General features: G+C 41.2%; 1 protein-coding gene across 4 annotated transcripts; it reads right to left on the bottom strand.

Annotated features, from left to right (window-relative positions):
- Positions 1-6,406: 6,406 nt before the first annotated feature.
- Positions 6,407-25,822, bottom strand: tbx18 (T-box transcription factor 18). Of its 4 annotated transcripts, none has more exons than XM_070885591.1 (8): positions 25,214-25,819; positions 24,665-24,839; positions 23,857-23,958; positions 22,484-22,655; positions 19,794-19,961; positions 19,228-19,292; positions 14,669-14,763; positions 6,407-6,979 (listed from the first exon to the last, which is right to left on the bottom strand). In XM_070885591.1, the coding sequence occupies exons 1-8, from the start codon at positions 25,434-25,436 to the stop codon at positions 6,873-6,875; spliced, it is 1,107 nt and encodes a 368-aa protein (XP_070741692.1). In that variant the 5' UTR covers positions 25,437-25,819; the 3' UTR covers positions 6,407-6,872. The 4 variants fall into 4 exon arrangements, with proteins under 4 accessions (XP_070741692.1, XP_070741693.1, XP_070741691.1 ...); XM_070885592.1 differs by lacking the exon at positions 6,407-6,979 and adding an exon at positions 7,029-7,424 and having other exon boundaries at positions 25,214-25,820; XM_070885590.1 differs by lacking the exon at positions 6,407-6,979 and adding an exon at positions 7,331-10,030 and having other exon boundaries at positions 25,214-25,822.
- Between the last annotated feature and the right edge of the window lie 347 nt (positions 25,823-26,169).

Below are 26,169 nucleotides of genomic sequence, written 5' to 3' on the forward strand. Positions count from 1 at the left end.
CTTGCTATCATGGTTGTGATTTTCATGTGCTGCCCATTTGTCACAGCCTTCACCTTCAAACGACAGAGGATTTCTGCACTCAGAGGCCTGGCTAAATTTAACCTGGCAGGAATGAGTGCTAGAATGATTTGCTGAGGCAGTCGCCTGAAGGAAATGGCTTTTTCCCCGTGTCCGTGCAAGCTACCAGGCACTGTGACTCTCTGCAGCTCATAATTGGAGGGCTGGGGTGGGTGCGGGGGTAAAACTCACTTTCGGAGTGGGCGCAGCACGGGTGGTAGCGGATTGGCCACTTGTTGTATACCCCGTCTAATTGACTTAATTGGAAAGGAAATTTGGGCAGTCTGTCTAATGGGAGGCCGATCCACTACCGCCTGGTTTTGCACCATGTCAAAGTTAAATTTCACGCTCAATATCTTGCCCCTGTCAAGCCTAAGATTTAAAAAAATATTTGTTATTATATTTATATAATCACTGAGATATTATAAATCTAGTGACGTGAGTTATTTATAAGCATTTATAAAGGGATCAGGGGGTATGGGGAGAAGGCAGGAGTGGGGTACTGAAGTTGCATGATCAGCCATGATCATATTGAATGGTGGTGCAGGCTCGAAGGGCCGAATGGCCTACTCCTGCACCTATTTTCTATGTTTCTATTACAAAATTATGAAAAAGTACCTATTGCAATATACTAATAAATAGGAGAGGTTTGCGCATATAGCTTCACACAATGTACTGCAACTTAACAAAGCAGCTTATGCAGAGCTTTATAAATAATGCAGTTAGTCTCCTTAACACCCTTCATTCTGGAGACTTTCCTTCACCTGGTCTGTTTTGTTGATAATTAGCATCCAATTTGTGATCGGTCAAAACACTTATAAACTCCTGGAACTTATGCAGTCTTCAAGTGAAACCTTCCAGACAGAACAGATTCTGCCTTCCTACTCTCCGTGTACCACTTCTCCCCGTCTCATGTTTGTTTGGCCAGTTTGGCAGCAGCTTGTGAGCTATAAATTAGATATTCAACACAGCCTAGCAGTGAATTCTTGTATACTGGCTCCACAGTTATGATCAACTATCTGATGCTGTAGGCCTCAAGCTTATTCTGTATTTCAAAACCACGCACCTGTTTGGCAAAACAGTCTGGTGCTGTAGGTACCCAGCCACCAGCCACCAAAGGTGGTCAGTGCTGAACATGATCTGGGTTGAAGTAGTCCAAGTTGGGCCAGAATTTTCATAGTCAGAAAATCTACATTTTGACCCATTTGTCCCTTACAAAGAAACGAGCTGCACAGTGATGATTTTCTTCCATAATATACAGTTTCTTAGGAACTGAGGAAAGTGCATGACTTGGAAAGTCTGAAGCCTTTCTGGCTAGTCCCAACAATGAATGGGGTAGAAATTGGACTGCAATGCACCCGTTTTATGTGTGTACACCAGGCACAAAGCATCTCAATTTAGCACTGGGATAGCCTGCGATCGATCTGCATCGGCATCGGTCACACTGCTAAATACATGGGGCCTATTTTTAGGGGTCTCGGATGTACGCCTAAAATAGGCTTTAGATCCATTTAATACGTAATGTAGGGGTCTAACGCCTATTGAAGGGCCCCATCAAAAAAAATTGTCAGTGATGGGTGGGGAGGTGTAAGGCCCGCCTCACTCAGGATTCTTCGGCCGCCAACGACAAGTAGATGAATTTTGTTCCTATGGAGCCAGGAGGAACAGGGCTGCTCCCCCACCTCCACAGGAGGCATGATCGGCCCTGCCCTGCTGTAGCCTGTGCCAACCCCCCTGATCCCTTCCAAGGACTTACATGAGGACTGCTGCCGGAGAGGCATGAGGCCTGATATTGATGTCGTCGCTCGGACGGGTTGCCCGTAGAGGTACGACCAGCGCTCACAGCTCACACCGAGTATGCTGGTGAGACCAGAGCACTCATTTCCATCAATCCTCAGGCCTCTTATGTTACCTCTCAATTGGCCACTCCCTAAAGTACCTATCCAATTCCTCCTTAACTTTTTCACCGGATTTAAATCCACTAGCTCCCTGGGTAATCCATTGCTCCTATTCACCATCCTCTATGTAAAGCAGTTAAAGTTTTTGAAATAATTTGCAGTAACTTCTGCTGATTTAGTGAAGGGGAGGCCTTGCATACAGGGGGAGGGAGAATACTTCATACTTTTATTGAAAGTAATGGAAAGAAAGAGAAAGAACTTGCATTTGTCTAATGCCTTTCATGACCTTGAGACATCCCAAAGTGCTTAACCCATTGATCAGCGAAACATAGTACTTTTGAAATGTCGTTACTCTTGTAATGTAGTAAACGCAGCAGCCAATCTGCACACAGCAAGGCCTCATATAAATAGCAATGAGATAATGACCAGATCATCTGTTTTAGAGATGTTGATTAAGGGATAAGTATTGGCCAGGTTACCAGAAGAACACCCTGCTCTTCTTCAAAATAGTGCCATGCGAACTTTTACATCCACCTGAGAGGCCAGATGGGGCCAGGGTTAAACATCTCAATGAAAAGATGGCACCTCCAACAGTACTGCAGTGGGGACGTCAGTGTAGATTTTGTGGTCAAGTCTCTGGAGTGGGGCTTGAACCCACAATCTTCTGACTCAGAGGCAGGAGTGCCACCCACTAAGCCACAGTTGACTCCTAACTTGAGATTCACATGAGAAACTTATACTAAATCTATCATTGGCAACAATATTGTAGTGAATGCTTTTGCCTCTATTATGTAAGCTATTTTCTCCCTCACTTAAAGTTTCTCTTCCATGCCATGACTGAGATTATTTCCTTTTAACTCTCCCAGATTTGCCCTTGAGATTTGCTGATCAATGAGCAATGCACATGGTGTGCAGCATGGCCTAACTCTCATGCATTCCAGGAAGTTTCATTGAATGACAATTTACCATGTGAAGAATTACTGGAAAGAAGTTGTGTTTGAGCACTCTGTAGCACAATAGGCTAGTGGGCCAACATACTAGAAGAATAGACCACTGTCATTTTTAATATTTAATCCCTTGAGCAGCAGATGAGTTTACTCTTCCAGTAGGGAAATGGGACCTCATCCCTTCCTGATTTTGACAACAACAAAAATGCATCAGAGATTGACTTGACTCTGACAATCTTCAACTCTGTGCCATTTAATTGGCTGGAAAATGACATGTGATGCCAGATTTTGCACAATCAATTGACAATTTTTGTAATGTTGCACTCACATTCAAAATAACTGGTGGGAACAGAAGAAAAGGGGTAACTGATTTAAAAGATTTTAAAGTTAGAAAACTAAAAATAAGGTTAGAAAAATCAGCTTGAAGTTAAAGTAAATAATATAGGACAGAAGGAGAAGTGGATGACAGTGACACAAGCACATTAATCTTTTATTATTTTTGCTTAAATTCTGTTGTAAGTGTTTAATTTAATAATTTACTTTGCATTCAGTAGAAGGGGAATAAAATAGTATTTTGGAATGAAGAACATGTAATTTCAAAAATATGAGCAAAACAGGTAATGAGCTCAAACTGCCCCAAAGTGTGTTTGCTGTGCGACTTTCAATCTTCCTCTGATCATAAAATGGGCTAAATAGTGACCTTTTTTATTTCCAGGAAACCTTGTTAGAGGCTTATTAAATAATGTGGAGGTGTTGTTCATTTTCAGTAGTGAAACCCCTAAAATTCTGCAGAGGAATATTATCAGAAAATGTATCCAGTCCTCTCAATCTGAGCTGTCTTTAATCAGCAGAAGGACTTGTATTCTCACTGCAGTACTCATCAAAATTATTATTTCAGCTTAGTTTTCATCTCCACTTTGATCTCCATTAAATAATTTTGCACCAAATGTGAAGAGATGTTGATGTAACAGATGTTGCTCATCAAGGTAGATCGCCATTGGCCGCCTTACCTGTCCAATCTCTTTGGGCTCAGCATCAGGATGAGCCTCCCTCCCTATTAAGGGAATTAAACCCTATTCACAGGGTATGAGTAATCTCTGAATACTGACTGCCATCTATGGCACGCTGTGACACTTTATTACTTAACATTTTGGCCTGTAAAACTAAGAGCAGTGTTCAATAACAGAGTTATTTCAACCTGGCTCTTCTTCGTTACAGCACCTTGTTTTTGCCACCGTGACATTGACAATGAAATTATAGAATGACACAGCATAGAATCAGGCCATCTGGTCCATCATGCCTTTGCCAACTCTCTGAAAGTCCCACTCTCCTGCTCTTTCACCATAGCCCTGTAATTTTGTTTTCCCTTTTAAGCATATATCTAATTCCCTTTTGAAAATTATTATTGAATGTACTTCCACCACCCTTTCAAGCAGTGCATTCCAGATCATGATAACCCGTTGCCCAGACTTGAACACAATATTCCAGCTGAACCCTAACCAGTGATAGAATTATAGAAATTTACATCACGGAAGGAGGCCATTTCGGCCCAGCGGGTTCGCACCGGCCAACCAAGACCAAAAGGTTTACCATGACATGCTTGCTTTTGTATTCAATGCCTCTATTAATAAACCCAAGGATCCTATATGCTTTATTAACAGCCTTATTGACTTGTCCTGCCACCTTCAAATAATTGTGCATGTGAATCGCCCCCTCCCCCCACCCCCCCAAGTCTCTCTGTTCCTGCATTCCTATTTACTTTAGACAGCTTCTCCTCATGTTTTCTTCCAAATTGCATCACTTCACACTGCATTAAATGTCATCTCTCATTTGTCTGCCCATTTCACCAGACTGTCTATGTTCTCCTGAAGTCTGTTACTAACCTCCTCATTGTTTTGTACACTTCCAAGCTTTGTGTCATCCACAAACTTTGAAATTATGACTTGTATACTAAAGTCCAGGTCATTAATATATATATATTAAAAAGAGCAGTGGTTCTAATACTGACCCCTGGGGGACACCACTGTATATCTTCCCTCCAGTCTGAAAAATAACCAGTCACTACAACCCTCTGCTTTCTGTCTCCCAGCCAATTTTGTATCCATGCTGCCAGTGCCCCTTTAATCCCATGGGCTTCAGGAGTAGTCTGTGTTTTCATTGGCAACCATTAAATATGAACAAGATTGCTTTTTTTCGAGAATTGAGCAATATTGTGATATTTTCAGTACTTCTACATTATTTGCTATATCTTGCTTAACATTTCTATACATGGATCGACCACGTGCTGTAAATACTCACAAGTAATAGGGTTTTTATGTTCACATCGCACATCTCCATGAGTCCTTCCTGTGCATGTTAAGACAGGCAGCATCTGCTGTAAGATTCTTGCCTTACCTTGGTGCTCCTCTCTAAATCACAGAACTTCATCCAGACTCCTCCCATGCCTGGGGAGTTAACCAGGTCCTGAGTTGACAGATGCCAGCCTTTAAGCTCAAAAAGAACATTCCATTTTTCAGCTCATGGGGAGAGAAATTTGCATTGTTTGCGCCTCCCCTCAGCGCCCCCAGGAGGCGCTAACGGGGCGCAAATGATTTCTCGACCGGGGCCGTTACCGCCTCCCGTGAAATTCTACGGGAGTTAGCGGAGGCTCAACTTGGCAGTGTCCCGCTCCCACCAGTAGCACCCCGGGCCGCTACGCCAATGATGATGATGTCATCGGCGCGTGCAGCGGCCCATTTTCGCACCCGGGGCGGAAATTCATTGGTGTCCCATGAGGCTGCCACAGGCAATGTTTGCGCCCACCATGTGGGTTGAAAATTAAAGAAGAGGTGCATGGCGCCATTTTGTTTCATTGGCCAACTTACTGGGCAAGGCCTTGCATTGACGATTTTGCGCGGTCCGTGCCACCATGTTGCAGCTTGGCACTCTGCTTCTGTGCCGGGCTTCTGCCACGGCATGCCGCTCCCCGGTGAAGAAGTGGTGACCCCTCGCCCCACTGTAGACCTCGCAGCATGCCCTCCCATTTAACCGAAGAGGTGGGCCTGTAGCTCCTGCCAGCGCAACATGGTGCTCCGCGTAGCACTAGAAAATTCCCACGTTTAGCGCCCCAGTGCCGCTCCCAAGAGGAAGTGGAGCGACCGACATTGCACTCCAATTCCTCTCGGGGGCAGTAACCTCAATTTTGCGGCTGGGCGGGACTTTGCGCCGGGTGCAGGAAGTCCGTCCTCGCCTCGGTTACCGCCCCCAAATGGGTCGTTATTGAATTCCGGCCTCATAGATGTGAAATGGCCTTCATGTACCTTTCATCCAGCCATTTGGGAAAATACCAGTTTTGCTCCCTTCACCACTGCATTTACGTCTCTTCATCTTTTACATTATTTAATCACTTGGAGAGGTGTGAAAAGAAAAGAAATGCAGGCGAGTGCTGATTGGTCCATATCTGCCAGGTCTCTTAATTGAACTTTTATTGCACAATTGCACAAGTAAAACCAGGAGAAGTCTCCGTTTCCATTAACAGCCATGAAATATGACCAAGAGTTGCTTATTTTTTCAAGAAAGTGGAAAATATCCCCATTAAGGTTAATGTTAAAGTCATAAATATATTCCTGGTATTTCAGTAGTTGTATTGTATACATGCACAATGAAATGTGTAATAGCATAATATTTTCAATACTTCTACATTACTTGCTATATCTTGTTTCCACATGGTGGATAAGTTGAGAATAAAGAGTTAGCCCAGAGACTGAAATTTCCCTGGACCTATTAATTAATATTTTGAAATGAGTAACTTTAATGAAGGCTCTTTAGGCTGTACTTATGTAAAGTCTACTTTTTTATTGCCAGTAAAGTTTTGCAGTAGCACAGTTACATATTTACACATTTAAACAATTTGAAAGTACAGTTTTAACAATATTTAGACAGGGCTATTCACATACATAAGGCTTGATAATTTAGACATACTTCCTCACTGTTAAGTAACAAAAAGGCAATGAGAATATTTGGCACTTACGGTACGGTGCAGTTCAAAGAGGGAGTGAAAAGACTGTAGTCCTTGTGATTTGATGCTGTTAATGTTCCCTATGGATAAGAGCACAATCTTACCCAAGTTATGAAGTCGAAAACCACATTGCTTTTATATTTGATTTTTAATCATCTTATTATGCAACATTTCAGCTGGCAAAGTTGCTTCAGACATCAGAATTTTGTATATATATCCCAAAGCAGATATAGCAAGGTCAAACTAGCTTGAAAGATATCTTAATCTTATTGCTTATATAACCCCAAGATACTTAGGAATAAAAACATCTTCCCAATCGGGAGATACTTTGCAGATATACTCTTTGTGAATTATCATTTGTTGTAGTTGTTTCAAGTGCTTTTGTTTCTGAAGGACATTGGTATATTTCCAGGCACATCGGCACAACTCACTAAGACATTGGAGTTTTGTTCAGAACCTTTTTTATTTTAGCAGCTTCCTGATAGGGGGCATAATCAGTTTGGGTGGAGCAATCAATGTCTTGACCTGGAACAGTTTCAACAAAATATATCAATGTTTAATTATTGCTAACACTTCTTACAGATGAATTTATTTTGAAGAGTGCCTTTTAGAAAGGCATTCCTTATCTTTGAATTTATCCACAGTGGACTAATTTGTGTATTGTATTATCCCAGACTACAAGGGAGAGTATTATGTGTAAATGTCCAGGTAATATGGCTTGTATAGGTTTGACTGGTGACTCCCAAACATCAGCACTTCGTGACAAACACTCTTTTTTGGAAATATGCAATTGCATTTTACATTTCCAATAGGCATAATTTGAGAAATGAATCTTCCAGATACTGCAGGTGGATGCGATCTCTTTGGACGATCGTCCTTAATTTGTGTGACCATATTACTACAGAAATTTTGAGAACTTTAAATCATGGTTTGGTGCTATGATTGCCTCAAAGGCCAATGAATGAAAGCATAGCTAACTGTACAAAAGAACAGTTCTGACAAAAGGTCATCAACCTGAAATGTTAACTCTGTTTCTCTCTCCACAGATGCAGCATGACCTGCTGAGTATTTCCAGCATTTTCTGTTTTTATTGTACAAAAGAACTAATATTTTATACAATTTCACCTTGACTCAACGGCTAACCATGAATAGAAATTAAATAAATGTATTGCTATTTTTCTGCCAATTAAAATGGAAGTATGTTTATTGTATTCCTGTATTTGTTATTTGCTTTGTATTTTTTTTTGGGGGGGGGGTCATTTATATAATTGCATATTAAACAAAGTAGAGCACTGGAACACTGTAATTCTGTTTTAGAGTTATAATTTGTCATGGCGACTATCATCTTTTATGTTACATTAGAACATGGTGTTAAAACATGCTGCCTTTTTGAAACAAAATGTAATGTTAAAATCATGGAGGGTAGGGAGACAAATCTTCATTATTATTATTTTAAGTGGGCTGGCTCAATTGTGTGAATATTATAAATGTTAGACCAAGAAGGTCACAGGTACAATCGCTGGTCTGTGCTGAGTTGGCTGATCTCAGTAGGGTGGCAGAGGGGGGCTACCACTGGATTCTGAGTGCTCCAGTCTATGAAGAGGGAAAACCAGCCAGGTAATATTGTTTGTATATGTTTGACTGGTACACTTGATCACTATCCAGTGATTCTCTGCAGTGGAAAGTGCACTTGTGCGGCCATCAAGTACAGACAGGATCGGCCTTTGCTGTGGTGGTACCTATGGTTTTGACGGTCAATTAACCATTTAGACTCACACATGAAGGCTACTTGATTGAGGACTGAAAAGCCACCAATGTCTGTAGAACCATACGCAACTATGTGTTAACAATCTCAGGAGAGGAAAGGAGAACGCTGGAGGCAACTGAAGTCACCAGATGGATCAAAGGATGGTGTTTGTGGGTTTGTGTGAGGTTACTAGTTGAAACAGAGTCATTATTGTAAGTCAGGCATTTGTATCCAAATGTCTTGATTGTCTTCACGTTGTAACCAAGTCCATTCACTACCTGCCACAGTTAGTGAATTCATCTGTCAATCCAGAAGATTGCGTCAATATACAAGATACATAGTCAATGATAATGATATTTGAAAACATTTGGCCTTCTTCTCCACTTCAACTGCTCTTGGCCTGTATTACTGTGTCCTTTGAAACTCTCTTGGTACCACAGCTGGAGCCTCACATCACCTGACATACCATACCTGCTGTAGGAACAAACACTGCAACTAGATGGAAAGTCCAAATATGTTCCGATCTCCAGCACATTCAGTCCGTACCCTACCAGTGCCACAGCTGAATAATGTATTTGATAACGGTGAGCATGTTGATAAATGGGAGAATCTCCACCAATATTTCATAGCGTAAGAGCACGCATTTTCACTCAAGCTCAGCTATTTTGTCAAACTAAATGCGCTGGGATCTGGGATGGTGATGCTGTCAAGCTCCCTAATGACCTTGTGTCAAACATGCTTTGCTGGCTGCTATTGAGCATGTGCATCCCCTCCATGGTGGGCAAGATCTGTCGATCAGTCATGGTACCACTGGGAGATGAACCCAGGAAACCTCCTTGGGAAGAAATTATTTTCTCAGGGCTGGCTGCCAGTCTGGGGGAAGTGGAGAAATTATATCCATATAAACCATATGGGCTGTGCAATCTGAAAGTACTGTAGGAGCCCTGGTGGGTCTGATTGGCGGTGAAGGCATTATTTGACGGTGAAGGCATGATGTACTGAAGCTGAGGAGATGATATCCCAGAGATCGGCACCGTCAACCCAGCCTGATGGCAGTTGAATGCCTCTCCGTCATTGCCTGAAATTGACATGTTCACACTTGCTGTGTTAGCTACTCCAATGTAGGAGGGGGTCCTCTGGGATGCAAAGGTTTCACTGCCAGGACTGGTCAGACGGTTGTAGGTTTCAGCAAGACTACTGCTGTATCTGTTAAAGGCCAGACCTGTGCGGTTACAGGTTGTGAAGTCTGCTGGGCTCAGGTTGCAGAGCTGGCTACTATTTGGTGCCAGGTGGAAAGCTGGAGAGGAGCAGGAAGAGCCAGGGAGAAGATGTGTTGTGGCACCATTTCCTGGACTTTGGTGGGCAGACGAGGATATTGTACCACCTATTAAGAAAAACACAGTTTCTTGCAAAGTTTGTTGCAGTAAATGTCTTTTATTCACTTTACTATATCTGCCATTGAATATGACAATATTTCTGTGTAATATATTGTCTGACTCAGTAACATCCAAATGAAAGTTACAACCATGTTTCCATGTTAAATTATTTCCTGCAAATGGTCAGGTTACATGTCTAATGATTCCATGTTCTCCTTAGACCCTTTTCATTTAAAGACAAGTGTGATATAATGGAATGCCAATCCACAATGCCAACGAGCAGTGGTACAGAGGCACAAATGGTGTGCAACTGCACCCTCAATAGCTCAGTGAGTTCATTCAGTGAGCAACTGAGTCAAACAAACCAGACCTGTTGAATTGCCAATCTGTGTCTACAGTGGGTGCTGCAATTGGCCCCTGCACTCCTGGCTCAGGAAGTGGAAATCAACCAGGGCTCTTTCTAGAGACAGCTATCCAGCAACCTTGCTGGAAATTCATGTACATAAGAACATAAGAAATAGGAGCAGGAGTAGGTCATATGGCCACTCGAGCCTGCTCCACCATTTATTAAGATCATGGCTGAACTGATCATGGACTCAGCTCCACTTCCCCGCCCGTTCCCCATAACCCCTTATCGTTTATCGTCTGTCTTAAATTTATTCAATGTCCCAGCTTCCACAGCTTCCAGAGGCAGCAAATTCCACAGATTAACAACCCTCTGAGAGCAGAAATTTCTCCTCATCTCTGTTTTAAATGGGCGGCCCCTTATTCTAAGATCATGCCCTCTGGTTCTAGTCTCCCCCATCAGTGGAAACATCCTCTCTGCATCCGCCTTGTCAAGCCCACTCATAGTCTTATATGTTTTGATAAGATCACCTCTCATTCTTCTGAATACCAATGAGTAGAGGTCCAACCTACTCAACCTTTCCTCATAAGTCAACCTCCTCATCCCCGGAATCAACCTAGTGAACCTTCTCTGAACTGCCTCCAAAGCAAGTATATCCTTTCGTAAATATGGAAACCAAAACTGCACGCAGTATTCCAGGTGTGGCCTCACCAATACCTTATATAGCTGTAGCAAGACTTCCTTGCTTTTATACTCCATTCCCTTTGCAATAAAGGCCGAGATACCATTGGGCTTCCTGATCACTTGCTGTACCTGCATACTATCCTTTTATGTTTCATGCACAAGTATCCCAGGTCCCGCTGTACTGAAGCACTTTGCAATCTTTCTCCATTTAAATAATAACTTGCTCTTCGATTTTTTTCTGCCAAAGTGCATGACCTCACACTTTCCAACATTATACTCCATCTGCTAAATTTTTGCCCACTCACTTAGCCTGTCTATGTCCTTCTGCAGATTTTGTGTGTCCTCCTCACATATTGCTTTTCCTCCCATCTTTGTATTGTCAGCAAACATGGCTACGTTACACTCAGTCCCTTCTTCCAAGTCGTTAATATAGATTGTAAATAGTTGGGGTCCCAGCACTAATCCCTGAAGCACCCCACTAGTTACTGGTTGCCAACCAGAGAATGAACCATTTATCCTGACTCTCTGTTTTCTGTTAGTTAGCTAATCCTCTATCCATGCTAACATATTACCCCCAACACCGTGAACTTTTATCTTGTGCAGTAACCTTTTATGTGGCACCTTGTCAAATGCCTTCTGGAAGTCCAAATACACCACAACCACTGGTTCCCCTTTATTCATCCTGTCCGTTACATCTTCAAAGAACTCCAGCAAATTTGTCAAACATGATTTCCTCTTCATAAATCCATGCTGACTCTGCCTGACCGAATTTTGCTGTTCCAAATATCCTGCTACTACTTCTTTAATAATGGACTCCAACATTTTCCCAACCACAGATGTTAGGCTAACTGGTCTATAGTTTCCTGCTTTTTGTCTGCCTCCTTTTTCAAATAGGGGCGTTACATTTGCAGTTTACCAATCTGCTGGGACCACCCCAGAATCCAGGGAATTTTGGCAAATTACAACCAATGCATCCACAATCCCTGTCGCTACTTCTCTTAAAACCCTAGGATGCAAGCCATCAGGTCCAGAGGATTTATCCGCCTTTAGTCCCATTATCTTACTGAGTACCACCTCCTTAATGATTGTGATTGTGTTAAATTCCTCCCCGCCTATAGCCCGTAGACTATCCACTGTTGGAATATTGTTAGTGTCCTTTACCGTAAAGACTGATACAAAATATTTGTTCAGAGTTTCTGCCATCTCCATGTTCCCCATTACTAATTCCCCGGTCTCGTCCTCTAAGGGACCAACATTTACTTTAGCCACCCTTTTCTCTTACACCTTTTCCTCTTCACTGGAATATATTTTTCTTGAAAGTTGTGAAATTTCTCCTTAAATATACACCACTGTTCATCAACCGTCCTACACTTTAATCTATTTCCCAGTCCACTTTAGCCAACTGTGCCCTCATATCTTCTAGTCTCCTTTATTCAAGCTTAGTACGCTGGTTAGAGATCCAACTTTCTCACCCTCCATCTGAATTTGAAATTCAATCATGCTATGATCACTCATTCTGAAGGAATCCTTTACTAGGAGATTATTTTTTAATCCTGTCTCATTACACAGGACCAGATCTAAGATAGCCTGCCCCCTGGTTGGTTCCATTACATACTGCATAAGGAACCCGTCCCTTACGCACTCTATGAATTCCTCCTCAAGGCTACCCTGATCAATTTGATTTGTCCAATCAATATGGAGGTTAAAATCATCCATGATTATTGCTGTTCCCTTTTTACAAACCCCCACTATTTCCTGGTTTATGCTCCGACCAACAGAGTTGCTACTGTTAGGGGGCCTATTGACTATGCCCATCAGTGACTTTTTCCCCTTATTGTTCCTTATCTCCATTCAAACTGTTTCAACATCCTTGTCATTTGAGCCAAATCATTTCTTACTATTGCAGTGATTGCATCCTTTATCAGTAGAGCTACCCCACCTCCTTTTCCTTTCTGTCTTGAGATATGGCAGAGTTATGTATTTGGACATGAGGTGAGGACAGTACTAAGCCCAGCTATAAAGGCCCCTCCTTGGACAAACATTATAATGATTCTCACTGTCCAGCCTCATACATGAAGAATGACACTTAAGAACATGTGGAACTGTACCTCAGCAAGAGTCAATGCCTTCAGCAGAGGAGGAAAGAAAAGGGAGAAAAATTACCGAAAGAGATATTCACATACATAACTCTGCCATGTAATAATACAGAGTGTTAAGAGTAGCACAGTGTAATGGGCCATAAATGCCGGCTTCTCCAGGTGTGTACGATGTGCGCATACGTCCAAAGAGGCCATGCAATTCCGGGTTTAGGCATGTGGAGTGCATGGCTCCTAAACCCAGCACTTCCGATCATTCAGATCCAATGCATCCCTGGGAGAAGAGACTTTGCAGGTGGAGATTTGGGCTATTTGCCAAACTCTTGCCCAGCAACTGTCCTTAAAACTCTTACATCTGGTAAACACAGGATTAAGGCCTGCTTTTACCAGTGTAAGAGTTTTAAAAGTTAAAAAAATTAAATGTTATCATTAATTTTCATATTAAAAACTCTGTCCATTAAGGTAAGTTTATTTAAAACATTTTTTTAACATTTTCAAAAAAATAATTTTTTTTCTGATACGTTTAATTTCAATTAATTTTAAATATGTGCAGTGTTTTTTTAGTATATTATGTTTCTGTGTTTTGGGAGTATTCTCATTGATAGTAATGGGAGCTCGTACAAACAGAACTCACCATTATTATCAATGAGAATATTACATTGTGATTGGTGGTTCAGGTCCACATGATCCAGGATGCGTTTATGTTCCTCGGATGTGTGGGCCTCTGCGCTGGGCTGCGCATCTAGGCCTCAGACCGGAAGTGTTCATTCCTCTGGGACCACCAGGTACTTACATTAAAAAAATTTAGGTCAGAGGCATCCGCCCACGGGAAGCCTCTGACCACAATTTTTGGCCCAATGTGTACTTATCATGTTAAACTTACCTTGTACTTTGGTTTCTTTCAAAACGCCCAGTGTCAGTGTTTAGTGGCGTTCGAAATTTGGGACAGAACCAGAGTGAGTATGTGTGATATGCTACCTCCAGCCAGGCATGTGTACCATCTAGATGCTCGTACACATCCATTGCCTAACCAGAGTGTTGGACTCACACCGAGAACTAGACGTACTGGCATTTATTCATCGAGCACCGGCTATTATATTGCATCTTGCGTGATGTGAATGTGCAGTGAGACCCTTGTTTTTGAAACAATGGCAGAAAGCCCAACAGGAATACTGAGTCTAAAAGGACAGTTATACTCTGATGTTATACTACCAATTTAGTGCTGAGCTTACACAGACACTGGTGTAAATCAGGCATAAAAAAGGCAGTATTAAACTGACATAAGTTTATGTGGAAAATAATCTTTCATTATAACGTGGTTTCATTGTATTAAAATATTAATCTGACTACATATAGAACATTTTTGTTATTAGTTTTATAATAACAGTGATGCAATAAATATAAAACCCAGTGTTACATGTGGGAAGATTTTCTTTCTGCATATTGTTTTAGTATTGTTGTCCACTTTGCCCATTATCACTAACAGAGAGAATGGTTGCAAGAACAAGCCATGCCAATACCTTGTTTGTGAATCCCAGGTATATCTTCAAAGCTGAGGGTCCGCAAAGAGGGTCTCCAGAATGCATAAGATTCCACGATAGCCTCTAAACCCATTCTAAATCAAGAAAATTACACTTCATAAATCACATGTTCTTTCATTTACTTACTACATATATAAATACAAATGCATGTTGATAAATATTTCAGTATACAACTTTGGAAAATATAATTCTTCAATTATTTTGAATCCAATAGTAATTGTAAATATCTGATCATGAGTAATATTATAAGGACTTCTTCAATAATAGAGTAAAAATCCTGACCCCTGCCATATCTTACAGTATTTGATTGCAGTGTTCATTCTGTAGTGTGGAGTTGTATGTGTTTAGTGCAAAGCCCAGCCTTGTTATGCTAACAAAATTGAATTCCTGTTTATTCAGTGGGATATAGGTTAATCTATGATGACACTGTAGAATGAAGATAACAATTATTCATTAACTCTTTGTATGCCAAATGTCTTTCAACTTTTCAAAATAGACACAGGTTATCTGAGAAAATAAATCATGTTTGTAAATTTCTAAAGATAGATGTGTTTCTGTAAGTGAAAACAAAGAGACAATCCTATAATTAATCAGTGAAGCTTTGCTTTATTCTCTATCTTCAGTATGTTCACTGAATTGCTCTCCTCAAAGGGCTGATTGTTCCAAACATGGAGATATTCTTTCCTGGTGTTGGTGAAATATTCACATGTGCATTTAAGAGAGAATGTCATTTAAAATCTGTTCATAGCAAAAATGTTTGCTCAAATCCAAATAACTGTTTGGTGGATTTCATTCATTTTTCATTATCTCCTGATTCACTCAGTTTCTTTATTTTAAAAAATATATAATGGTAAAGTATCTTTTATTCTTGAAAGGTTTTGTTTTGCCACTCAGTTTATGACCTGAGTAACCTTTAATTAAGAAATGTAACCTAATTCCAAGTTTACATGTTACTAATAGTCATGTGTGTTTTTGAACATATTATTACCATTTCACTCAACTGAGCTTGGTTTTGAATGAAGTCACTGAATTAAATAATTGCATGTTTCCTTCTAATGTATGGATGCAATCCAGCCTTTGGGACACCGTGTCTGTCTGTCTGTCTGTCTAAATAATAGTGAAACATAATAACTTGGATTTTTTTTCCAAAGCTGAAATGAGTATGAATCATTTTTAATTTTTTCCATTCCATGCTGGTAATTTCATATCCATCAGGAGTCCTTGCTGCAGTGTTAGAGGAATGGTTTAAACATCACAGTGTGAATGACTGTGCCATTGTTTCACAAGGAAACTGTTTAGTCACAATGCTGGATTTCAAAAAGAAGGTCCTAATCTGTCTTGGCCAATCAAAGTTTTGCTAACATAAGCGGTGTCATGTTGATAATAAAATATATGTCAGGGTCAGCTATGGAATATGAATAATATCTACAGTGAGGCTGGCTGGACAAAACAAAAATGTCACCAATCACAAGACAACCTCATGAACAGATTTTCAATAGAAAAAATATGAGTATAAGCCAGTTGTTTAAAAGTTTATGTAGCCCAAGGATATCAGCAGAATTTCCTTTGTGATGCCTGTCTGTTCCTGGAATACCCATGGGAAATTTCCATCGGTAGTTCGGACTTGAGTGTTAAACCAAATGTAAACTCTCTCTCTTTCATTATTATTGAAACCAATATTCACTCTTAATGCATTCAATATTGGTTCAAATAGGTAAACATTGTGCCAGATTTTCCTGAAAAAATAGCCTGAACAACACACGCTGTTATTAATGTGCAAATTGGCCAGCAACTTGTAGCGAGGCAGAAATACCACGGAATTTCGAATCACCACAATTTGCTGGCCGATATGCGCCACTCTGCTGTTAGCTTCTCAAAGTTGCTACATTTACACGTTAATTGGTCATTAAATTCACCACAGAAAGTTAAGTCTAGTGATTAACAGTCTAAGTACCCTTTTAATTATAATCATCATAGGCAGTCCCTCGAAATCGAGGAAGATTTTAATGATGTGATCATTGTTAATGACTGCCAATCAACCTTTCTTGCCCAGAAAGTGAACAGTTATAAGTGTGGAGTCTCATTCCTTTAGGTTGTGAATTGTTTTTGGTGATTTTTAAAAAGTCAAATTTGATTTTTTTTCCTACTTTTCTTTCCTGTCTGATAGTTCTCTCTCTCTCCCTTAATCCAATATTTATGCCCCTCTCTTTATTTCTCTTTCTGTACCTAATTTGACATTGAATTCACCCACTCTCATTCCCAATCCTTCCTCTGTTTATTTCTCAATTCTTTAATCTCATTGGTTAAGGAGATACACTATTTGCCCCATTGTTCACCAGTTGCCAAGTTGCCCTCGCTGTGATGTTATCAGTTCCCACTTTCAGCAACTTTGTGAGCAAACAAATTTAAAACCTAAACATGCATGAACAAATCTAACTAATCGGGCTGGCTGTGAGAATTCCCTGCTCCAGCAAAATCTGGTCCATACTCTTCAATTTAATTACTTTACAAAACGTCACATTGCAAACCAATTAATTATATTTTCAACTAGATAGTATATGGTACAATAGTAAGTCTGAAAAAAAGACTGAGATCTCGGCTCCTGTCCACTAGGTATTAATGTGTGACTTAAGCTCACATTCAATAAAGCTGCAGGAGGTTGAAAAGCACAAGGAAAGATAATACACCATGGTCAGAGTCACAGAAGCTTTAGGGTTGTTTCAATGCTTTAGGATGGTCAGAAATCTGATTGGAGAGATAACACAATGTTGTGGGAGAGATGGGCACAGATCTGGGAGGTGACAACATATTCAAAGGCTTTGGAGAAGAAAGGGAGGTTGGAGATGGGGCAGTAGTTTACAAGGATAGAGGGTTCATGGGTCATTTTTTTAGAAGGATTAATGATTTTTGGAAGGGAGGGGTACAGTGCCTGAGGAGAGGGAACCAGTTACAATGTCAGCTAACGTGGGGACCAGGAAGAAAAGTTGGGTGGTCAGCACATTAGTGGAATGGAGTCAAAGGAATAGAAAGTTGGTTTCATGGATGCAATGAGCTTAATGAGTGAATTGGAAGACAAAACTAGAAATAGATGGGGTTCAGTGCTAGTACAGCAGAGAGACTGCGGGAGCTTTGATTTGATGGACAAGAAGGGGGAAGATGCATGTATGATCTTTATCTTGATGAAGAATCCATGAGCATCTTATAATTGTTAGAGTTGTGGATGGAGGGGGCAGGGGAGAGGAATTTAAGGAGGTGGTCGATAATTGAAAAATTGAGTTAATATTGGGATCAGTGTTTTACTGAAAAATAATATTCTCTTTTACTGACCATCTCTCCACTTTAAGGAATACATAGCATAACACCACCCGTATATGGAGACAAACACAAAAAGAACTGTTAAGGTGCATACTTATTGAAAGTGCACATGCCTTGTTTACTGAAACCAACCTCAGAGTATAAACCAACATCGCAGGTGCTTTTACCTTGTGCTAATGGTGCCGGGTTTACAAAGTGCGGAACCTTCCAAAAACTCTCTGCGACCAGTGGCCTGGGAAAATCGACTGGAAAGGGATTTTCCCAGCAGCCGAACTTGGCGACTGCCAGCAATTTTACATTGAGCATGCAGTGGGCTGCATCCATTCACTCACACACATACATGCGTGTAGATGAGTACATTGCCCACACAGCAAGAAAAAACAAGTTCAGAGACGGCTACACTTGAACAGGCAGGCAGTCAGAAAACACTCATTGGTGCAATTCGCCGCACAACTGCAGCATCTGTCGTCAAAATATATTTTCTCGATTTGTGAGGAAGGCGATACCAAGTATGACAACGTATTTAAATCAACATAATTGCCCCACGTTTGACTAAATAGCCCACAGTCGTGAAATATTCTTGGCGACCAAGTAATGAAGAACGAAAATTTGCGCTTGATGTTTGCTTGCCAACATTTTGTTCAGATGTAATGGCTTTCACACTGACTTTATAGGGGGATCATAGGCATTTCGCAGGAAGCCACAATAAAATATTTATTGGGTAGACTAGGGCTCAAAAATCAGGCTTCATTTTCCCCAGTAATAGGAGCTTTTGGGTTCTAGTTAGTGTCGAGATAAAAGTCGCCTCCCGGTGAGATGTTGCTCGGGCGATAATTTACACAAGATGCCTTGAACTTTTCCCATTTTATCACTTGCCGCGCTTGCGCTATCAAATAGCCGAGTTTGTTTAGCAGATAAAGTTGTCTTTTCCTGTATTTTCTAAGGGGCCAGTGTTTGCCCCTTTCTGCTTTTAAACTTTATGGGCAGTACAGGGATCCGACTGAAAAAAATGCAGCATTAATCTCTGCATCTGTCCCTTTTCCCTTGCCGCCGGGAGGCTGTTTGTGGCGCTCGATTTAAGTCAGGCGTGGGGAGTGCGGGATTGGTTGGAAAGTTGCTTTCAGCGCGGGGAAGGCTTTAATGTTGTCGTGTTGTGTGTGATTTACAACGTCGGCTGCGAGGTTTTACAGAATGCTCTGTTATGGGGGATTGGAACAAGTTACCTGTTGCGCCCTGAATCCCGGAATCCTTTTGCGAACGGGTTCCTGTCGATCTTCAACCTGGTGATCTGAGACAGAATTGGAATTGACATTAGAGGACCGCAGTTTTTCGACTGTTGGTTTAAAGACTGCATCCTGTTATATAACGCCGCTATTCTAGTCATGTCGCGGATAGGTCCAGAGAGCAATTTCTACCAGTTATCCTACTGACTAATTCTCACTGTTATCAACCATTACTCCAAAAACAGTAGCAACTTTTTTTAAAGAATTTAAAATGAAACAGTTGTTTCAATTAAAAAAAATAAGCAAAATGGATCAGGAGACGCAATATTATATGTCATAACAATTTATCAGCAAGTTTTTTTTAAACGAGTGTAATATCCGGTTTGACTGCGAAAGTGTAACCACCTAAAAACCGCTCTATAAAGATTCGTCGCTTGCTATTTTTAAGTGGATGTGAAGTGAAAGAGAGAGAGAATCGGGGAACATTTCCAGCGACCGGCTGTGGGCTCGGCAGCCGCTCGCTGGCGGTGAGACGGGGGCACTCGGGCGATCGCCGGCCGCCCTACCTGCTGGTTCTGGTAGGCGGTCACTGTTGTGAAGACGGTCTCGGGGAAGGAGAAATGTTTGACCCCGTCTCCTTCCGGGATGGGTTTGACCGGAGACAGCTCCTCTCCGCACTCCTTGCGAATGACGTGCACCCGGGGCTGGTATTTGTGCATCGAATGCAAAATAATCTGTTCCGCCAACAAATAAACAAACGAGATGGTTATCTTAAGATCCAAACTGGCCTAAGATTCATTTGCTTTATTCACACCGCTGGGTATTTGGTAATTCGCTGGGTAAATATCCCAAACGGGATCAATTGGCAAGTCCCACAACTTGAGGACGTGGGATTGCTGTTTTGGGTTTCTCGATTTCGTTAAATATAGCGCACAGAGGAACCCTCTACCAGTGCGATTTTTGTGAAACGCGATAATGTGCCTTTTGTAGAAAAATTGATGTAATTATTTCTTCCTATTATAGCTTAATTTTACGGTTTCCGTTCTATAATGCTGGTAATGTACACACTGAGACATCAAGTTGATAGCGATGGATTGCTGTAAATCCAGACTGGAATTTCCATCGTTTTAAAATGCAGTCTGTTCAAGCAGACATCAGGGGTGTGTGTGTGTGTGGGGGGGTCTTTAAATAACTACTGGCCCTGTATTACTCAGTATTACACTGCATTGCGCTCGCTTTGCATTTTCAATAATATATTAAAAATAATATTAAAATATTCATTTTTTAATTTAAGCTACCGCAGCTTTTCTAGTCCCAGTTCAAGTGCGGAGCCTTCTCAAAGCTTTCTCCCAAGGGTTATTTTTATTGTATAATTGATCCCGCAATTAATTCTGCTCAACGCATTGCACACAATGAGCGTTTTGTTAAACAATATACAGAACTGCAACCAAATACTGAATTGAAACACTAAAGCAAGGTCAGCCAATAGTAGAGGTTGGAGTGAGTTTTCTGCTTGAGCAGCCGGTTACAAAGCGTTAAAAGATATTTATTACTGGACAAGATGGAACACTATCACCCAGCCGGCTTCAACTAAACAGCTGTTGATTAAGCGGAAATATTTTATCAATCACATTAGTACAGTAACTCTGCGGTGAAGGAAACCCATATGACAGGAACGCAAAGGGCCACTTGTGTAGAAACATATATGGAACAAAAATACAGACGAATCCTGATAAACGCTAACACGGTCGGCAGTAAAGAGATTTATGCTCCGATTAGAAGTATAATGGACGATTTGAATGATGTGTGGATAGGGATTTTGCTTAACACGAGAACGCACTTTTGCAGATTCTATTAAATATGAAAGGCCTCACATAACCATTGCGATAACTGTAACATTTAAAATGTAACAATGCCCCTTAAAAAAAGATCAGCATTGATGCAAACCGGTAATCCCGAGGCCTGGGCTATTAATGCAGAGGACGTGAGTTCAAAGCCCATCTTGGTGGATTGAGAATTTGAATTCAAGTTCTCTTTTTAAATCTGGAAATTAAAAAGCTGGTTATTAATTGTTGCAAAAACTCAACTTGTTCATTGATGTCCTTTGGGGGGGGAAACCTGCCGTCCTTACCCAGTCTGGCCTACATGTGATTGGTTCTCTGAAGTGGCCTAGTCAACCACTCAGTTGCAACAAACTGCTACAAAGGACGTCAGCGGTTTAAGAAAAAGGCCCACTACCGCCTTCCCAGAATAACTAGGGATTAGCACTATGCCGGCCTTGCCATCGATGCCCAGAATAATAAAACTTAAAACAAATTGTTTTAACAATTTATTTTTTAAATTAAAATCAGAAGCGCAGTAACCAGCATTCGGTGATATAATTTATTTCTGTTTGGATTGTTATTGCCTGTTTACCCTGCCACGTCCAGCTCCTGGTAGTACCACAGTGACGCCCTCTGCCCGGGCTGCCAGCTTCAGCCACTCAAAAACACAAAGGTGGGTCGCAATCTCTGTCTAATCGAGGCACTACATTAATATGGAACTGACTTGCAAAACAAAACATCAGAAATTATTGTTACTACCTTTTTGGATTGTAGTAAGGTTTTACAAAAAGGTCAGAGCAAGAATATAAAAACTTGAGAAACGTTAAAGTAAATCGTTAGTTAATGTTAACAGTTCATTTTTATATTTAACAGAAAGTTAGCATTAATTCTGCAACGATTATATCATTTACATAACCGTGATACACAAAATAATATTGCTTTGAAAAATTATTACGATTAACTTTTATTGTCCATGTTTAAAGTTCCAGTATTTCTTACCGGATTTTCTCTTAATTTTGGCATGTTAAATATCACCGAAAACGTCCAATAGTAGATCTAAATAAGTAATTTGTCTTTTCAAAAAAAATTAAGTCGCGTTGTGCATTTAATGACCCTTGCCTTGCTTAAATAAACATGTTACCTAATCTGTGGCCATCTCATAAAGTTTGAGGTATTTTTAAACAAACCTAGCAGAGCAGAGGCGTCAGGGACATAGCTCAAAGCGTGTGCCAGACTCGTTTACTGGTGATAAAAAAAAATGCAAGGAGACATTTGCACTAATTTAATTGCGGAATTACTGCAAACGTTTTAAAACAATACTCATACTGTTAAATCCTGGTGGGTTTGAAGTGATCTGCGCGCTATGAAAACAAGCAGATCTCTTGTGCCGTGACATGAGTGACGGACGAGGTGGATAGGCCCTTGGCACTCACATGTCCCTGGTCGTCCAGCTCGTTGTTGGTGAGTTTGAGTTTGTCAAAGCTGATGACCTGTCGCATCCAGGTATCTCCCGAGGCTGGAGAGTCCGGATGGATGTAAACTCGGGGAGGGACTGGAGAATCCGCATTTCCAGCCACCATCCACTTGGAGCTGTGATACACATACCTGCGGGAGGGAGAGAGAACGGGAACAAGCTGAACACCTCCACAAACGGCAAACACTTGTTAATATATATTTTTTAAATGATCTCCAGCCACCTTTCCTATTTACATTTTTTTCGACTTTACAATTTCAATTTTTCTGATTAAAATTAACATGAAATCGTTTGGAAAATTTGAGAAAGTCCAGTCAACAGCATTGGAGAAATAAAGTTCTTCCAGATTACCCGAAAAGAGAAATGTCTTGTTCTGCGAGGTTTCAAAACTTTATAGGCTCTTTGCGTAGGTGTCCAGTTTTGTGATGAATCAAACTTTGCGAAACAATTTTCATAGGCTTATTATAAGATATGCAAGAGGATTGTTACGAGGACGTGCATTTCTGCTGGGAGATGAAAATGATGGGAGAGGTTGAGCTTTACTGCTGGGAGATATGCACAGTTGCAAAGGTGTACGGACGGTTCTGCTTGGAGCTGTGGAAGCAAGATATCGATTTATACTAGGAAATATCTAGTATGGGAGAGAATCTGCATACTAAAGATTGGACATATAAAATGTCGTTCTTTACGATTAGCAGATTTGGACTATGCGAGATAAGCTCTTATTTGAAACATGGACTATGAGAGATGTACATTAATGTGGAGCGATTTATACTGCTCCTGGGAGAAATCACTGAGAGGGTTACATCTTAATGTTGAAGGATAGGGATTGCGAGCGAGATTTCATGTGTGGCTTAGGACTGTCGATTCCCATATATGACTGAGTATACATAGATGTTGAGATCATGGGCTTCACACGGTGAGTTTTATAAAGGAAGGACATGGCCAATTAACTTTGAGAATTCGGGCAATGTCTCCTTTCCCACACTGTATGTGTTCTGATTAATACACAAGAACACAATGAGTAAAGGCCATTCTGCCCCTCCTAACTCTCCCAGACTAAACCCCAACTGTTCTATTCAGCTGTCTATTTATATCTGTTCAACTGTTTGTGTTCGAACCCAGACTCCCTGACCCTGCATACTTACAATTCTACACACTTCGGTTAGTAAATACTTAAAATCCTTGTCTTTATGTGACCGAGCATCTTACTTTATTTGGCTGACGGCTCCCTTGAGCGCCAAATACTTATAAATACATGAGTTCCAATAGACAGAGCCCACCGCTTCATCACAGTGAGAAGCAGCTCACTCTGTGCTCTGGGCTTGTTACCTGTAACGCTTATTATCCACTGGTATAATGTCCATGGCGATATAATACTGCTGGTGCGGATCCAGACCCGTGATCTTCACCCGCATAGCCGGGAACATTCTCCTAACAGAGAAAAATAAATGTAAAAATTCAACAAAACAACTTTGTGAACAAAAAAAAAGATATTGTACCCGGCAACTGTTAAAACTGTCAGATCCCGCTCCGTCTATCACACGAGACGCTTGTTGCAGAATAATTGAGAGTAAATAAAGTATTTTACAGCAAAGCCATGACCTGCCATTATAAACAGTCGGGCAGTAGGAGCCGACTTAATTGGAGCGATCAGTCTCAGAGCACAGTATGTCTCTCTAAAAATACCGGATGGCCTCTTATTCTGTGCTGGATAATAATCAAAATCATAAATCCACCTCCTTGGACAGATTAACAGAAAAACTTCTACAATGCATGTTTTTCTGATACATTAAATTGCAGTTTGCCTGTACGAATCCACAATGAAGTTATTTTAAAACATTTGCAAGCAAACGCATGTGGGTTTAATCACACACGAATCTGAAATGTATGTTCCTTCATATACAGAAAATAACTTTAATCCTCAGTGCAATATCAGGCCATGCGGAGCCAAGGGGCGCATTAAAATATCGCAATCAACAGACACAAGGAAGGGAGAGTTAGCGCCAAACAACTCGAGTTTACATTCTGTCGAATGAAAAGACCAGCATTTACACTTAACCTGTACCTAACTCAAAAAACAGGTGCACCTTGACTGGCTGGTATTTCGGGACACGCACGCACACGCTGTCAGACTGACCTTCCTGCTTTCGTTATGATCATCTCAGTGCCGATATCGTGAAACCTTTTCCACAGATCGGCACCTTGAAGTTCGACGTGAATGTCCTCCCGAGAGGTGCCGCACTTGGGCGGTCCACAGGCTTTGCTGACTATTGGAGGGGAAGGACATTCCAAAGCATCGTCCCCGTTAAGCACTGAAACATTAAGGGGGAAAAAAAATGAAACACATGAAAATACTGCGATTATAGCGTGAGATTTTATATTTAGAAACAAAGTAAAATGATAGTGAAACTGTAATTATATATTTAAAACTGATGGATGTTTTGGTTGCATATATAATTATTTTACCAACTGCATAGAAGCGTAAAATGCAAATGTATTTTGTTTATTTACCAGCAATTAACGGGAGTCGAACGTCACAAATGTTATAATCTGAAACCGATGGTTACAAAAGTAGAAATTAGTTTTTGCTTGATTACAACTAAAGCAGCAATCGGTCTGCAGCCGGGTGGATTCCGCCTTTTCCAAGAGGTCAACAATATGAGCTAACTAAAGAGTGGGAACTCACCCGCTCGCTCGCTATAGTCAGTGCCACCGTTTCTCTCATCGTCGGAGCTCCTGTCTTTACTCGACACGTTCATAGTCTGCCTGGTTGTTATATCTTTCATCTCAACACCATTCTCGCAGCGTTCGTCCAGTTTCCTTTTCTTTTCCGCCCCGATCAATGCTTCCACGGAAAAGGCATGAGCTTTCAAACTCATGGTAGACGGCGATCTCCTTTTCTCAGCCATTCCACGTCGGACTGTGTGTGTGTATGGTGTTTGCGATGCAGAAGAATTTCTTTCTCTAAAAAGTTGTTCTTTTTCCAAGCCCCCAGACGGATTCCACTGCGCAGATTATTCCTGGGAAAAAGTTGTGGGGTTTAGAGAGTGGCAGAGAGAGAGAAAGAGAGGGGGCTCCGTCTCGTCCAATGGGCCAGATGGACTGACATGGACTGGGGACGCCGCGGGTGGACTCTATGAGCGCAATTAGGGCTGGTAATTGAATTTTGTTGCCTTGATCTGTCAGCACTTACAAGCAGGAGAGCGGTGGACATACTTCACCCGTCCAGTTCCACGCGTGTCAGTCACAGGCGGCAGGAGGCGGGGACCTGCCAATCACCCGGGCGGCGCCCTATCAGCTGGCGGCGATTGTCCCGTTGGGCCTATGGGAGAGCCGACCTCATTATCATTTTCTTCTTTTTGTCCGAATATGGGACGGAGCCCTGGACATCGAGTCAACAGGTTTCTGCTCCAATATTGGTCGTGCTTGGAGTGTGCCACCACAGTTTCAACAATTCAAGGAAGTCCCCCGCCCTTCAGTCTGTGCCATCGATAGGAGCCGATCCAGATCATAAACGGCCGGACTTTGTTTTTAATACATACATAAACAAAAATATTACATTGAAGCAAAGTCTCAGATAAACTCAATAATTTCAATAACTCAAGAACATATTTCCAACCGGGTAAGGGAAAGCGGGAAATA

This window comes from Pristiophorus japonicus, chromosome 7 (assembly GCF_044704955.1).
Source record: "Pristiophorus japonicus isolate sPriJap1 chromosome 7, sPriJap1.hap1, whole genome shotgun sequence".
NCBI classification, from domain to species: domain Eukaryota; kingdom Metazoa; phylum Chordata; class Chondrichthyes; family Pristiophoridae; genus Pristiophorus; species Pristiophorus japonicus.